General features: G+C 46.5%; 1 protein-coding gene across 3 annotated transcripts in view; it reads right to left on the bottom strand.

Moving 5' to 3' along the window:
* Slc25a18 (solute carrier family 25 member 18) overlaps window positions 1–15,527 on the bottom strand; it is an 18,945-nt gene extending 3,418 nt beyond the window's left edge. The window contains exons 1-6 of one of the 3 annotated variants that reach the window (XM_029535685.1): window positions 15,240–15,527; window positions 6,159–6,243; window positions 4,515–4,637; window positions 4,333–4,388; window positions 1,720–1,810; window positions 986–1,104 (exon numbers count right to left, since the gene is read on the bottom strand). In XM_029535685.1, coding sequence (XP_029391545.1) covers window positions 986–1,104; window positions 1,720–1,810; window positions 4,333–4,388; window positions 4,515–4,637; window positions 6,159–6,193 — 424 coding nt within the window. In that variant the 5' untranslated portion in view covers window positions 6,194–6,243; window positions 15,240–15,527. Of the gene's footprint in view, window positions 1–985; window positions 1,105–1,719; window positions 1,811–4,332; window positions 4,389–4,514; window positions 4,638–6,158; window positions 6,244–12,621; window positions 13,095–15,239 lie in introns of those variants that run through there. The other 2 variants (XM_021191348.2, XM_029535684.1) reach the window with 2 other exon arrangements.
* Between the last annotated feature and the right edge of the window lie 212 nt (window positions 15,528–15,739).

Here is a 15,739-nt window from a genome sequence, read left to right as displayed (position 1 = left end):
TAAAGGTGTGCGCCACCACGCCCGGCTTGGTTCTTGGTTCTACCTCTTAAGTCCCGGGATTACAGACAAGTAAAAGCCTCTGTGGTTTATACATGTCTTCTTTGTTATTTGCATGGCTAGTTTGGGGGTGTTTTTGTTTGTTTTGAGACAGGGTCTCAACTATGTGGTCTTGGCTGCTTGGAACTCAACAGAGATTCGCCCACCTCTGCCTCCCAAGTGATAGGATCAAAGGCGTGCGCCACCACACTTTTCATCCAGGCTGAAAAGATGACAAGGCGCGCTCCTTCTCCTGGCAGACAGGGACACGGGGGGTTCCTGAAGCCACTGACGCTGGTCTATCCCAATCTGGAACTTGGCTGTACAAGCACAAGCGTGCACAGCTGAGCTGAGGGTAGTGGTGTTGGGTGTATCACACAGTAGCTTATTTAGCCAGACACTGGGGTTTATCCCTGAGGAACCCGGGGGGCCCCTGGCTCCTCCTCAAGTGCTTAGCCTGTGTTCTCACTGTACAAGTGGCACTGTCAGCATATTGTTTTCTTCTTCCATATTTGAAATTCAAAACATTTATTTGTGTGTGTGTATGTGTGAGTGCATGCGTGTGTGTATTTTATACATATGCATTGCCGAAGGCCAGAATATGGCATTAGACACCCTGGAACAGGAGTTATAGATGGTTATGAGCTGTCATATGTGTGCTAGAACTAAACCCCAGTTTTCTGGAAGGGTCAGCAAGTGTTCTTAACTGCTCAGCTGTCTCACCAGCCCACTAAGCCCCATTTTAAAGAAGCTTCAGGAATACAGCCTGAGTATCAAGGAAGTATGAGATGCGCTTACATCCTCCAGATGGGCTGGAGCTGAAAGGCATCACCATAAAACACAGTTCTGTTGACCTAGAAGCCAAGGGCACACAGGACCTGGCCGGTGGGAATATGCAGTGCTGACTGACCCAAGCCTTGCTGATGCCGTGAGTTGGGGTGTGCCTCACCTAAGCGGCCAGCATCCTGCAGCTGAATCTTGAGCATTTCCATGGGACAGGTAATCACCACCTGGCATATTCCAGCCCCACATCCGGCCAGCATCTCCATCTTCAGGTTCCGCTGCGTCCTGTGGGATCAGGAGCAAGGTCCTTAGTCTCAGGCCAGCCCTGCCTCATTCTTCCTAGTCACCCTCCTTGGTGGTTGGAACTAGTTTGTGTTGTTTTAAGACAGTGTTTCAGGCTGGAGAGATGGCTCAGCAGTTAAGAGCACTGGCTGTTCTTCCAAAGGTCCTGAGTTCAATTCTCAGCAACCATCTATCTATAAGGGGATCTTTTGGCCTCTTTTGGCCTGAGGATGTATACACAGCACAGCACTCATACATTAAGTAAATTTTAAAAATAATTATTAAAAAAAGGACAGGGTTTCTCTATAACCCTGGTTGTCCTGGAACTTGCTCTGTAGATCAGGTTGTCATCAAAGTCACAGAGATCTTCCTGCTCCTGCCTCCAGAGAGCATGGATTTAAAGCATGTGCCACCATGCCTGGCTCTTTTTGGTCCTCAGTTTTGCTGTGTTCCTCCTGCCTCTACCTACTCCTAAGTGTCGAAACACACTGACCTCAGCCACATGTGCATGTGTATACATATAGATGCATACAGGTAAACTGAGGCATCCTTGGCAATCCTAGACACCCAAAGGTAGACAGTGAAGCCCCCCCCCCCGCCCCCATCACCTGTCCTTACCCATCTTGCATGAGCAGCTGCCGCAAGAAGTCATTGGCTGCCAGCTTGATTGCCTTCTCTGGAGTGACCAGGGTGAGGTTTACTGCAGCCCCTGGAGGTGAGAAAGGAAGAGAAGGAACTGCAGCTGCTGCCACTCACTGAGGGTCAGGCACAGCTCAGGGTAGCCAGGCAAGGGGACACAGTCTGTCTTACTGAGGAACAGATACAGTTTTCATCTCTTCCCCTAACACATCTTCCTCCTTGATTTTTTTAATCTATTTAGTATTACTGGGTGTGGGCATGCATATGCCCGGGCACACAGTGGGAACCAGAAGACAACTTTGTGGAGTTAGTTTTCTCCTTATGTGGTTCTGGAATCAAAGTCAGGTTGCCAGACTTGTGTACAAGTGCTTTAGCCAGACAAGACTTGTTTGTGGAGTTGGGTCTTAGTACACGGTCCAGGATGACAGAGCTCACAACCCTCTTGAGCAAGTGACAGGTGTGCCACTGGGAAGCACACTGTCCTCCAACATACCACAGCAAGCTGCAAGTGGTGTACTGAACGGCATCTCGGGTCCATTCTTCCCTCTACCCCTCCCTCCCTTTATCCATCTCTCCCCGCCACCCCACACTGGCCTTGAACTCACAGAGATCCATCTGCCTTTGCCTCACAAGTGCTGGGATTAAAAGTGTGTACCACCATACCACCTAGTTTTTTTTGTTTGTTTGCTTTTTTTTTTTTTTTTTTTTTTTTTTTTTNTTTTTGGTTTTTTGAGACAGGGTTTCTCTGTATAGCCCTGGCTGTCCTGGAACTCACTCTGTAGACCAGGCTGGCCTCGAACTCAGAAATCCTCCTGCCTGTGCCTCCCGAGTGCTGGGATTAAAGGCGTGCGCCACCACGCCCGGCTTGTTTGTTTGCTTTTTAAGCTTTTATTTTGTGGCTGGACAGTGTTGGTACATGCCTTTAATCCCAACAATCAAGAGGCAGAGGCAAGTGGATCTCTGTGAATTTGAGGTTAGCCTGGTCTGCAAAGTGAGTGCCAGGAGAGCCAGGACTACACAGACCCTGTCTGGAAAAGCCTGAAAAGAGAAAGGATTCTATTTTGTAAAATATTATTTTATTCTATATCTATGAGGGTTTGCCTGCATGTATGTAAGCATGCCTGATGCCTGCAGAGTTCAGAAGACATATCTGAGTCTCTGGAATTAGAGTTATAAGAAGCTGTGAGCTGCCATGTGGGTGTTAGGAATTGAGCTCAGGACCACAGAGAACACTCAATGCTCTTCCGTTAAGCCATCTTTCCAGCCCCACATTTTATTTGCATGGTGTGTGAGTGTGTGTGTGTGTGTGTGTGTGTATGTGTGTGTGTGTGTGTGTTTGTGTGTGTGTGTGTGAGAGAGAGAGAGAGAGAGAAAGAGAGAGAGAAACATGCAAGAGGGTATCAGATTCCCTGGAAATGAAACTACTAGTGGTTGTGAATTACCAAATGTGGGTTCTGAGACCAATCTCAGGTACTCTGGAAGAGCAGCAGTTTGTTCTCTCTCTCTCTCTCTCTCTCTCTCTCTCTCTCTCTTTCTTTCTTTCTCCTCCTCCTCCTCCTCTTCTTCTTCTTCCTCTTCCTCCTCCTCCTCTTCCTCTTCTCCCTCTTCCTCCTCCTCTTCCTCCTCTTCTCCAATTTTTTTGAGACAGGATTTCTTTTTTTTAGACAGCCAAATCTTTTTTATTGGGGGAATGGGTCTCTAGGGGGTGGGCCTGGGCCCTCACTGCACAGGTTGTTCATTGGCACTGCCTCCAGAATCCTGTGGCTTCATCACATCTGGAGGGCTGGAGAAGGGCTCGGTGTGGAGAGCTTCGAAGGGAGAAGCTGTGTAGTCCTGGTTATCCTAGAACTCAGAGATCCACCTGTCTCTGTCTCTGCCTCCTGAGTTCACGGGTTGCTCTTAACTGAACCTCTTTACCCCCTTTTCCTCCTTAAACTCCATTTTTTTTTTTAAATGGATACACGTGTCCCATTACGAAGAAGTCATCTGTCTTTGTTTTGTTGTTGTTTCCCTTTTTGGTTTGAGACAGGATCACATGAATTCCTGGACATGAATTCCCCATGTGAGTGGGAATAATCTTGACCTCTTGATTCCCCTACTCCATTCCAAATGATCCCAAATCTATCCTGTCGGCATGCTCTTCCACCTCTGACGGTGCATAAGCAGCCTGTGGAATTGTGCAGGTCTCCTTTTTTTATGGGAACTCAGTAAACCACACAAGTTTTTGTCCTTGTTCTCTAGGGTCCCTGTGTATCATATCAGCTTTTTTCCAGCACTGACCTATGGCCTATTTTTCCTAATTATGGATGGGGAAGCTACAGACAGCAGCAGCATGAGGTCATCATGTGGGGCTGAGCTCACAGCTCTGTGGGTCATTCTTTATGTCAGGGAGAGGAAGAAGGGAGGCACAAACCAGGCACATTGAAGGCAGCCTTAGCTAGAAGAATCTGCCTGTACATCGCAGTCTCTGGAAACTCCCTGGGTGGAATGTAACACCTCTGTGCTACAAGCTCACTAAGTGTGGGTTGTATGCCCTGCCCCATCGTCCTTGATAGAGGAGCCTGAACTCCTCTGGGATGTTCAGAAGCCCACCTCGGTACATGCCCAAGAAGCCCTCAGCACGTGCGGTCTTCATCAGGCAATCTGTCCTAGAAGCAGAGGCCAGAAAGGAAGTTAGTAGTGTCCAAGTGGTCCTCTTCCCCTTCCTGGGCATACTTCAGTTGGCCGTGTTCTCCAGATCCCTCCCTGCCTTCACTTCCCCCACCAATACCTACATTCCTTTGTATACATCTTTCCCCTGCTGGTTCTGTAGTCGGGTCTTGGCAAGGTCAATGGGAAACACGCAGGTCACCCCCACAAGACCTGCTATACCTCCGTTGATGAGTTTTGCGGAGATGCTAGGCCATGGGGAAGAGAAAAAGAGGACATATGAGAGAAGGTTCTCGGCCTCAGTCAGCTCAGGTAGGGGACATGAGAGAAGGGCCAGGCAGGTGCTGAGCCTCCAGCCGTCCAGAGTGTCCCTCCTCAGCACCCTCACTGGACAGCTGTCAGGTCCTGCCTCCTCCTTCCACACAGGCTAGGAACCTCTTCAGGAAGCCATGCTTACCTGCCTGATCAGGTCACAATAACCCATAGTGATAAGATATTGGCAGGCCTGCTGGGAAGGGAGCCCACCAGGGAGTTGGCAGGCCTTAGTTTGGCCTTCAAAGATGCCCTCCAGAACTGCAATTAAAGTTGGTTCTCCAATCTCTCCCCCTTGGAGGCCTGTGAGGAAGTTTTCAAACAAGTTCCAACTTTATTTTCTGTTGAAATGTGAGTCAATGTGGTGAAATGAATCTTCGCTAGGCTGTTGACTTGGTTCTCTGAAACATCATTCCCCTTATCTAGGGACTGTACAAGGCCTACACAAGCTGGTAAATGGTTAAGGAGAAGATACCCTCCAGGCTAGAGACATGATTAAGTGGTCAATGGCCCAGGCTCGATTCTCAGCACCTCCATGGCAGCTCAAGACCATGATTGACTCCAATTCCAGCAGACCCTTGGAGGCACCAGGTGTGTATATGTGCGCGCACACAGTATACAGGCAAAACATTCACACACATAAACCTAAAAAAAAAAATCTTTTAAAGGATAAAATGCCTGGACCATGACCATGTGTGCTTCTTAGCAAGAGATAACTAGGGCTAATAAACAGTGTATTATCTACTCTAGTCTCTATAACCACTTGCTTTAGGCAACATGACTCCTCTTCCTAGTTAAGGATAGGAGTCTGGGGGCTGGTGAGATGGCTCAGCAGGTAAGAGCATCTGACTGCTCTTCCCAAGGTGCAGAGTTCAAATCCCAGCAACCACACGGTGGCTCACAACCATCCTTAACGAGATCTGACTCCCTCTTCTGGAGTGTCTGAAGACAGCTACAGTGTACTTACATAAAATAAATAAATCTTTTAATAAAATTAAAAAAGGATAGGAGTCTGGGAATAGAAAACAAAGTTTCCTCATACTCCTTGGAAAATAGTAAAATGTTCTTATCTTTCAGGCCAGAGGCAGACATGAGGAAAATATTTGAGATAGAATAATTAGCAACAAAAAGGCATGGCTTAAACTTCGATGCAGAGATGAGTCAAAACAATTGAAAACAATGTTGCTAGGGAGGAGAGTTTAAGGAGAATCTCCCTAGCCCAGGTTGGCCTCAAACCTGATCCTTGAGCCTCTACCTCTACCAGAGCTGGGAAACTGCATTTTAACGTGTGTGTGTGTGCCCCTGTGTGCTTGTTTACTTAGAGAAATGCACAAGCCAGGCAATGGGTCTCATTTGCTCTCCCCAATCATTCACTCTGTTCTCATCATCTAGAGGTGACACTAATGGGCTGGTGCCATAGCAACCCTTCTTTAAATTGGCTGTCCCCCTGGACCTACCTCAGGTCCTGGCTGGACATCCTGCGGGCGATCATCCACGACAGCTCCCAGGACGCAGGCTGTGGGGCCCTCACACAGGCAGCTGCTGTGAGGCCAGTAGAGAGGGAAGAAATGTGTCTTTGACTCTATCCCGCCATAGAACTGACAGGACATAGACTTCCTCATGCCCTTGCGTGTTCCATGTTCCCACTTTGGAAATGTGCATCCAAGATAGAAATCCTTGTTTGGGCTTTGATCAGAAAAGGGGGGTGAGAGAGTAGATACCTAAATTAAAAAGCCATTCCCAAAGGCTTCTGGGGGAGTTATGGGAGTGGTGGGGACATGGGCTAGGAAGAGATTTTACCCAGAGTACTTCTCAAAGCAGACAAGGACTGTAATGCTTCAGATGTCTTCAAGTAGCTTTTTTTGGAAGTATGAGGAATGTGGGTAGACATGACACTAGCCTCCCCCCCCCCCACCCTCTATGTAATAGATGAGGATGATTTTGAATGCCTGATCCTCCTGCTTCCATTCAAGTGCTTAGGATTACAGGTATTAGCTGTCATGCCTGGCACATGGCTTTTTTTGGTTTTTTTTTTGGTTTTTCAAGACAAGGTTTCTCTGTATAGCTCTGGTTGTCCTGGAACTCACTGTGTAGACCAGGCTGGCCTCGAACTCAGAAATCCACCCGCCTCTGCCTCCCAAGTGCTGGGATTAAAGCCTGGCAGCACATGGCTCTTAACTGAGTTTTCTAAAGTTTCCTGTGAAACTAAGCTGTGCTCTAGCTCTGCATTTACTGAGTTTGGATGGTTGGTTTGTTTTGGGACAAGAACAGGCTGGCTTGGAACTCTCAGGGGTCTATCTTAGCCTCCTGAGTGCTGAGGTCACAGGTGTGTGCCACCATGACTGGTGTTGCATTGATGATTGTCACAAATGGAAAAGACAGAGAGACACTGGTCTGGAAATGGGAAATACAATAATTGGAGACTGAGGCACAGTATCCAAAGTTCAAAGCCTGCCTGAGTTATTAAAGTGTTATTCTCTGTGCCGGGCCTGGTGGCGCAGGCCTTTAATCCCAGCACTCGGGAGGCAGAGGCAGGCGGATTTCTGAGTTCGAGGCCAGTCTGGTCTACCAAGTGAGTTCCAGGACAGCCAGGGCTACACAGAGAAACCCTGTCTCGAAAAACCAAAAAAAAAAACAACAAAAAAGTGTTACTCTCTTCTCTCTCTCTCTCTCTCTCTCTCTCTCTCTCTCTCTCTCTCTCTCTCTCTCTGTGTGTGTGTGTGTGTGTGTGTGTGTGTGTGTGTGTGTTGGCAGGGAGCATCTTTAGTTATATAAGCAAATTCAAAATTAGCCTAACATACATAAGATCTTGCTAAAGAAATAAAAAGATTCCACCTTTTGAGTCTTAGTCCTGCCTCCAGACCAGTGGAGCATCAGGAAAGGCCTTAGTGCTCCTGGCTTAAATGTCCCTTCCTCTCTTTTCTTTGCTGTTTCTGAGGCAAAGTCTTAGTCATCTCTGGGTATTTTTGTTTTGGGGAAGGAAGGAAAGGAGGATGAAGAAGAAAGTGACTCTGTGGAGATAGGATAATAACTTCAGTTAAAAAAAATATTTTTGAGGGTGATGAAGAGATGGCTGGATGGTTAGGAGCACTTGCAATTTCAGAGGACCCAGGTTCAATTCTCACCACCCACATGGCGGCTCACAACCAACTGTAGCTCTAGTTTTAGGAGATCTGATGCAATTCTGACCTCTGCAGGCACCAGGCACCAGGCACCCATGTGGTGCACAACATACATTACATACATATATTCATACATCTGTGTAGGCAAAACATCCACAAATGTAGAATAAATATGAGAAGGAAAAAAAATTCTTAAAGTAATATTGTCAGGTTTGATTCCAATCAGAAACAGTAATAGTAAAGAAATTACTAAGATCTTCTCTTCTGGAGACTTAAATTCCAGAAGCGATGGATAATAAATGGGAAAGCCTGAAGAGCAAGAGGAAGAAACACTATGAAGAAAACAGTATCTCCTGTCACCCTGCACCTGGAAGCCTGGCAAACATGTGAAACTGTCTCAAACAGCAAAGATGGACAGTGATGGATGAAGTCGCCTGGCTCTTAGTCCCTACCCCTATACATGAAAGATAGAGTGGGCAGATTTAGAAGGGAAAAGCCAACTACAGTGTCAATGAGATCTGTCTGAGCAGGGTTCCATTAGGCAGGGCCTCAGGCAGGTCATAGGCAGCCTTGTGGGTGTAAAGAGCAGGCAGAGCCCCCAGGGCAGGAATGTTTATGCCTAGGCCCTAGATTCCTCCCTGGTACTGCCCAAAAAGAAAACAAAACCAAACCACACTGGGTAAACAGGACCCTGAGGGTGAGATGCTCAAGACTGATCCACGTCAACTGCCCTGGGAAGAGACAGAAGCCAATCAGAAGACAGTAAGAGAATACTTAGTACTCAGCAAGAGAGTCCAGAGCCCAGATAGAATGCAGTCAGGGGAAGCTGGAGAAGCAGCATGGAAACTGATCAGGTGTCTAAACAAAGCAGGGCTACAGGGAGGACAGGTAAGAATCAAACACACAGAGGAGGTCTGGGGCCATTCCTGCCTCCGGAGCATTCCTTTCCCACTGTTGTTGAGACAGGGTTTGTACCTCTGGCTGTCCTGGAACTCACTGTAGACCAGGCTGGACTCCAACTCAAAAAGATCCACCTGCCCCCCTCCCAAGCGCTGGGTGGTGTTTACCACCATTGCCCGACCTGGGGCAGGCTCTTATTTTGCTGTTTGACACTGGGGATTGAACTGTGGGCCTTGTTCTATTTGTGGGCTTTTTTATTTGGAGACCAGATCTTGCTCAGTTTGCCCAGGATAACCTGGAACTCACTATTTGGACAAGCCTGGCCCCCAACTTGTAAAATTCTCCTGCCTTAGACTCCTTGTAATTGAGGCTGCAGGCCTTAATGGTATCCTTGTTTCCAGCTTAAACCTAAATGCCAGTTATAGTCCTGTACTTAGATTCTGAGATACTGAACTGACCTCATTGTATATCTTACCAGAATTGCAGTTAAACTCTTGTGTATTTTATTTGTGGTGTATACATGTGTTATACTGCACACACGTGGAGGTTGTTGGATTTGTATAGCAACTTTTACTCATTGAGCCACCCTATCATACCACAGAATTGGGTGCGCTGTCTCTCTTTCACAGGGTTTCTCTCTGTAGCCCTGGCTGTTCTGGAACTCACTCTGTAGACCAGGCTGGCTTCCAACTCAGAGATGTCAGCTTTTGCCTCCTGAGTGCTGGGATCAAAGCCCTGCCACCTCTTAAAGCTCAATCTCAGTGGTTTCCTAAAAGTCAAAATCTTGGGACACTTGGTAGCAAAATGTCATATTAAAGTGTCAGCCATTCTTCAAGATGGTAAGTTATCATGAAACAAAAACAAATCCCAAGAGGCTACTTAGGATGCCCAGAACTTCACCTCCTCTATGAAGTCAAAGGAAAGAGAAAAGGCAGCCCTCCGGGCCACACTCCTGAGTTTCTAGAGCAAATTAGACATCAAAAAATCAGTGTCCTTTGGCAATGGGAATGAGCACATTTGAGATAAGTCAGAGAACATGGAACACACTGAGCCTGGCCTTTTCACAGCAACTCTATCTATGCAGCATTTGCTAGAAGGGTGATTTCCACACTCCCTAGCCCCAGGTTCCCTTCAAAGAACATGACTTGCTTTTTGAAATGTATGTTTGCCTATTTGTATGTGCACCATGTATCCATGGAATCCACACTAGGAGGTAGGGAACCAAACCCAGATTCTTTAGAAAAACAAGGCTTTTAATGTCAAACCTCCTTTTTTGTACCATGCAAAAATTTAAGATTTTTGTATATGAGTGCTCTATTTGCATGTGCCTATGTGACAGAAGAGGGCATCAGATACCATTACAGATGGTTATAAGCCACTGTTGTTGCTGGGAGTTGAACTCAGGACCTCTGGAATAGCCAGTGTTCCAAACCACTGACACCCCTACCCCCACCCCCGCATTTTAAAAATCTTTTAAAATTTAGCCAGCCATGGTTTTAAAAGAATCTTATCAGCAAAGTCCTAAACTAGCATCAGGGCCCATACAGCTCAGTCTTTAGACAATCTGCTGAATGCCTACAGTGTGATGGTCAGTATTCCAGGGTTGTAGCTGACAAGTAAGATTCCTTTACTTTCAGGGAATTTAGATATTACTGGTTCCAACACCACTAGGAAGAGACAAGGCTGGCAGTGTGGCTCAGTGGAATTGCTCTGACCTCATGGGTAAGCAGGCCTTCCATTCAGTCTTGAGCACTAGGGAATAGCCCTGTAACTGGTACAGTGCTTCCCTCATCCCCAACCAAGGGCAACAAAGCAGCATTCCAGGCGCCTTCTAATGATCCCAAGGACTCTCTTAGCTAGCTTTATAACTTGTTAACAAGTGTCTTGAATAAATACTTAGTACTCCTTGGATCTCATTTCACAGTGATAACTGCTCAGTGACTTTTGTAAAGCACCAGAAGGGCACTGTAGACTTGTGAAGGAGCAAAGGTAGCTGGCAGAGGGGCTACTCCATGGCCCTGGCTAATCTAGTTCACTATTGTAGGTGTAGCAGTTGTTCCAGAAATACCAGTTTTGTGACAGTAAAAGACAGTGTGAAACCTCTGAAGAGCACACACCATGTGCCGACTAATTACTCTGGAAGAAGTGGGCATAGGTCTTAAGAGTTTCATTGCATTGTGATGGGATGTACTGACTGGGATGGCAGAGGCAGGAAGAATGAGGGTGGAGAAAGTAAGTAAATGTGGCAGCCACCCAGGACTTAGGTGTGACCCTTGAGGGACTGGAGGATGAAGAAGGCACCCAGGAAAGAAAGCTGCCTGCAGAGACGGGCAGAGCAGGAGGCTGTCTGGGGTTCACCTAATGGTCTAGCCCCTTGACAGTCCTTTATATCTGAGAGGCTAAGAGATGGGTAGCTCTAACCACTTACAATGCCAGTTTCAGGGGATCTGACACCTTCTTCTGACAGTAGGCATTCATGTGTTTCACAGACCTCTAGGCAGGTAAAATACGTATAAAAGTCTTGTTGAAAGCCTGAGTCTGATGTATATGTGGGGGTGGGGGGTGTCAGAAAACAGCTTTTGAGACTGGTTGTTTCCTTCCACTGTGGGCTCCAGGGACTGAGTTCAGGCTTTAGGTTTCTTCAGCAAACATCTTTGCTCACTGACATCTTGCTGCTCCTGCTTTATCTTGTGATGTAATTCTATTTCTGCACTAACTTGTTCCTATAATAAAATTTCAAAGGTACTGCTTCACAAAGGACCAGGAGAAAACCAGTTTCTTTATCATCAACACAAAAAACCCGACCAGGGCTTGACAGAGGAGAGCTCAGTAGGTGAAGGTGCCAAGGCTGACAACTTCAGTCCATCCTGTGATCCAAATGGTGGAGGGAGGGGACACACCCACATGCATAGTGCAACCTACCTACAGTAATGGTGTGTGCACACACTGCAAGTAAGTATAAACAAAAGCCTGTCATCACCTCAGTAGATTCCCCATCTGCTCTTTAGCCTTATGGCCCAGGTCTGTCCTGGGAGCCATTGACATCTTATACCTAAGCCATGCACACATTGGCAGTGTCCCTGGGATTCACTCTGCTCATAAAATTTACAAACTGTATGGTAATCAGTGATATCTAAATCAATGTCACTTTCTCTCAGAACTAAGTGTGTGTGTGTGTGTTTGTGCCTGTTTTAAAGACAGGGTCTATGTAGCCCTGGCTTCCCCAGGACTTGCTATGACCAAGCTGACCTTGAAGTCACAGGGATCTTCTGGCCAACTAAGTGCCAGAGTTGAAGGCAGGCCCCATTATTTCCAGCTTCTGTTTTTAAGATCAATTTTGACTTTGTAGCACAGGCTCCTCTGGAAACTGGAGGTAATAATGCCTCAGGCTTCCATACTGGATACTGAGTTTCAGCACTCACTGCATTATATTACTGACCCGTGTCTTTATCCAAATGAGAAGCTATTTTGAGTTAGGACTACCTAAGGGTTATATCTACAGGTCCAAAAGAGACAACTAGCTATCAAAGACTGCTCAGTAACCCATAAAGGTAACCACTGCCCGTGACATGCAGTTGATTTGAGTATATATAGACAGCCTCCCCAAGTCGCTTTTTCTTCACAATTTTAAGAAGCTGAGTCAGGGGTGGGTGAGAAACAGGGTTGATTCCTCCTAGCAGAGCACATGGTTCTGCCAGGACTAAGCACCTCCTACCCGAGTGGCCATTAACTTTGTCTTGACACAGGAAGTACCCCATTTTGAGGGGTGCCCCTGGGATGACAAACTTCCTCTTAACCCTGCTTGCAGTGGGTGCCATGGAAACCCTCTTCCCAGGCTTCCTTGCCATCTCTTCTTACAAACTCTTTGCTTGACAAAGACAGACAAGAAAACTCTTACCAGCTTTCAGGAAGGACCGACTTTCTGCCTTCTCTGGAATAAAGGACAGAGGCTGAGTTTCCAATGAATTGAGGGCAGAAGCTGGTGTACAATGCTGTCTGCAGGAGCTGTTTTGTCCTTGGGTTTTATCAGAGTTTAGTCCCTCCCTCCTTGTTCCAGCAGACACTGTCCTCCTCCAGCCCATGCCACACCGCTTCAGAGGTCACACACCGGGCCAGAGCTTGCTAATAGGGTATTAGAAACCCCATGAGGAGTATTAGAACGCATACAGTTGTAGGGCAGAGTAACTGGGGGTCCCTACCATTCAGCTGTCAGAAGGATGGACAAAAAAGGGGTAAAGATTACAATGTATATCTTCTGCAGGACCTGAGTAGCCAGCCCTGTCGGCTAGCTGAACACACTGGGATAGATGGCAAGTGTGAGGAGAGGGTGCTCTGGCCCAATGGGTGTGGCTGGGGGATGTTACGGACAAGGAGGGTATGTGTATTTCATGAGTGCTTTGATCAATCGTATGTGCTTCTCAGTTGCACACACCTTTGGTTTTCTGAGATGGGGGTCTCACTTTGTAGTCTGGCTGGCCTGGAAACCTACCATGTAGACCATGCTGTTCTCAAACTCAGAATCCCAGTGTCTCAGCCTCCAGAGTGCTGGTACAACAGGCATGTACACTCCACTATCGAGCCACACACCAGGCTCCATATACTTTTATAATTTCAGGTAAATATTATTGTTGTTCATGCAAAGAACTGGACTGCAGTTTCAAGCACCGAATTGGCACTTTACAATTATGTGTTAACTGTGACCTCTGTGGGCTCTAAGCAAGGACATGGAACATACAAAGTCAAACATCCAACCACACAAAAGAAAATCCAATAAATTAAAGATAATTCAGTGAATATTAGCGGCATCCACCTGTAATCCCAGGACTTAAAACCTCAGCCTTCAAATGGTGGGACTACATAAATTGTCATAAGCCTGAAACCAGCCCTTACTACAGAGTGACACTGTCTCAAAACCAAAAACCAAAACCAAAGGAGGTTGGAATGTAGTTCAGTTGGTACCTGCCTAGGATCCATGAAGCCTAACCAATCTCCAGAGCACAGGGTAATTGGCAATCAGGAAGTAGAGGCAGGAAAAACAGGAAATCTGAAGGCGGGCATGGTGGCACACGCCTTTAATCCCAGCACTTGGGAGGCAGAGGCAGGAGGATTTCTGAATTCGAGGCCAGCCTGGTCTTCAGAGTGAGTTCCAGGATAGCCAGAGAAACCCTGTCTCGAAAAACCAAAGAGTATATTTGGCTAAAAAGAAAATTCTGGATCTGCTAGGGCTTCATGAGAGTCTCAAATGAAAAACCCAAACCAAATCAATCAAGGAAGAAGAAGAATAAGGAAAAAGAAAAAAAAAAAAAAGCTGGGTGACATCACTGGATAGGAAGGACCCATAGGAGATGAAGACCAAGGGAGAAGGGAGCTTCAGCTTTGGTTGACTTTGGTTCTGTTACAGGCAGAGAGAAAGAAGGGTGATGGATCTGGAAAAGCACAGCAAAGTTAGAGATGCACCTGAACTCTCTATAAGCAAATTTCCAGGCAGGGTCAAAGGTCTACTTGCTTCTAGAGTGGCCCTGCAAGATCCCAAGTCAGCTAGGAAGGCAGTATTTCCAATACCTCAGGCCCAATGAACCAATCTTTTGTTACCAGGATACCCTAATGACATAGGTACACAGTCAAGGTTTCCAACTTTCTGGCTGGCTTTCAATCTTGAGTGCATCATGAAAACCAATCTCTTTAAAGCAGGTTTTGTGTAGCCCAGGAAACCAGTAAGAGGCAGTCTAGACTGGCAGGAACGAAAATGTTAACTAAAATGTTGCAGCAGCTGAGGGGCTATCATGTATTAGTAGGCTGATAGATAACTAAGGACTACGGTTTTGATGTGTTAGGGCTACAGTTTCAAAACCTTGAGGTACAGAGAAAATGGGAAGCTGAACTGGACTGAGACCAATGAAAGGAAGACAGCAGGTGGCCTCGGTCAGGGTGGACAGTAAGGGAGTTCGTCAGCTTTGCTATTTCTTCCCAGGTATAGAAGAGAGTACATCTGTTACCATTTAGTCAGCAACATAAGCTGCCTTCCATAGTTCTTCAGGAGACAGTAGTGGAGATAGATATATCCACTAGGTATGAAGGTAGAATTCAGCTCAGATCAGAAAGGTGTAAAGCCCTAGATTTGATGCCAGGCCCTTCCACTATGGAAGTGCTCTTAAGATCTGTGACACATCACCACAGGGGTGTCTCACATCAGGGGGCCAGGCACTTCATGGGCTGATGAAGCAGAATGAGGAAGGCATCAGAACCTACGCAAACTGCACCATATACATGGGGGATGGGAGTGGGGATTCTGTGCTGAGTATGCACAGACATTTTCTCTCGTCAGTGCTGAACAGTACAGCTTAAAACTATATACATGGGTTTTTTTTTTTAAAGACACTTAAGAGATAACAATATATAGGAACACGTGCATAGATGATATGCAAATACCAAGTTACATGGCGACTTTAACACTGGGACTTAGCAATGGGAATCCTGGAACCAATCCCCAAGGACAGCAAGGGCAACTGTACTTACTGACAAGGTGGTTAGGAGTCACTCCACATCTGTGTTTGGTATACTCCAGGCCACGTTGTGCTGGATCTTGTCTTTGCCTTCCTATAAAGACTTAACTCTTTCCTAGAGTTAAAACTCTTGATACAATCTGAGGAGCTGGCTTTACTGCTTCAAACAATTCTGCTCAGCCAGACTAGGGCGAATGCTTCTATGTGGTCAGAAATGAGCTGACAGGATTCTAGGAGCAAGTTGTGGTTTTCCACTCCTCAAATGGTCTCAAGGAACCTGAATTAAAATTCGTGTCATGGAGGCACAGGGGCAGGGACTCCAGGATACAATAGCATAATCTGGGCATTTCCCAGCTGCCTTCTTGGCTGCTACTGCACTTCACTTTGCACTGAAAGCTTTTGCTAAAACTGCCTCAGGAAACGAGAGGAGTGAGCCTTGTAAGCACAAAGGAGACAGAAACAAATGCACAAACACTGTCCTTTCAAAACCTCAAGGAACCGAATCCAGGGCAA

The sequence above is a fragment of the Mus pahari genome, chromosome 2 (assembly GCF_900095145.1).
Source record: "Mus pahari chromosome 2, PAHARI_EIJ_v1.1, whole genome shotgun sequence".
NCBI lineage: Eukaryota > Metazoa > Chordata > Mammalia > Rodentia > Muridae > Mus > Mus pahari.
The sequence above is the reverse complement of the archived record's forward strand: the minus strand, read 5'-3'. Positions and strand labels throughout refer to the sequence as shown.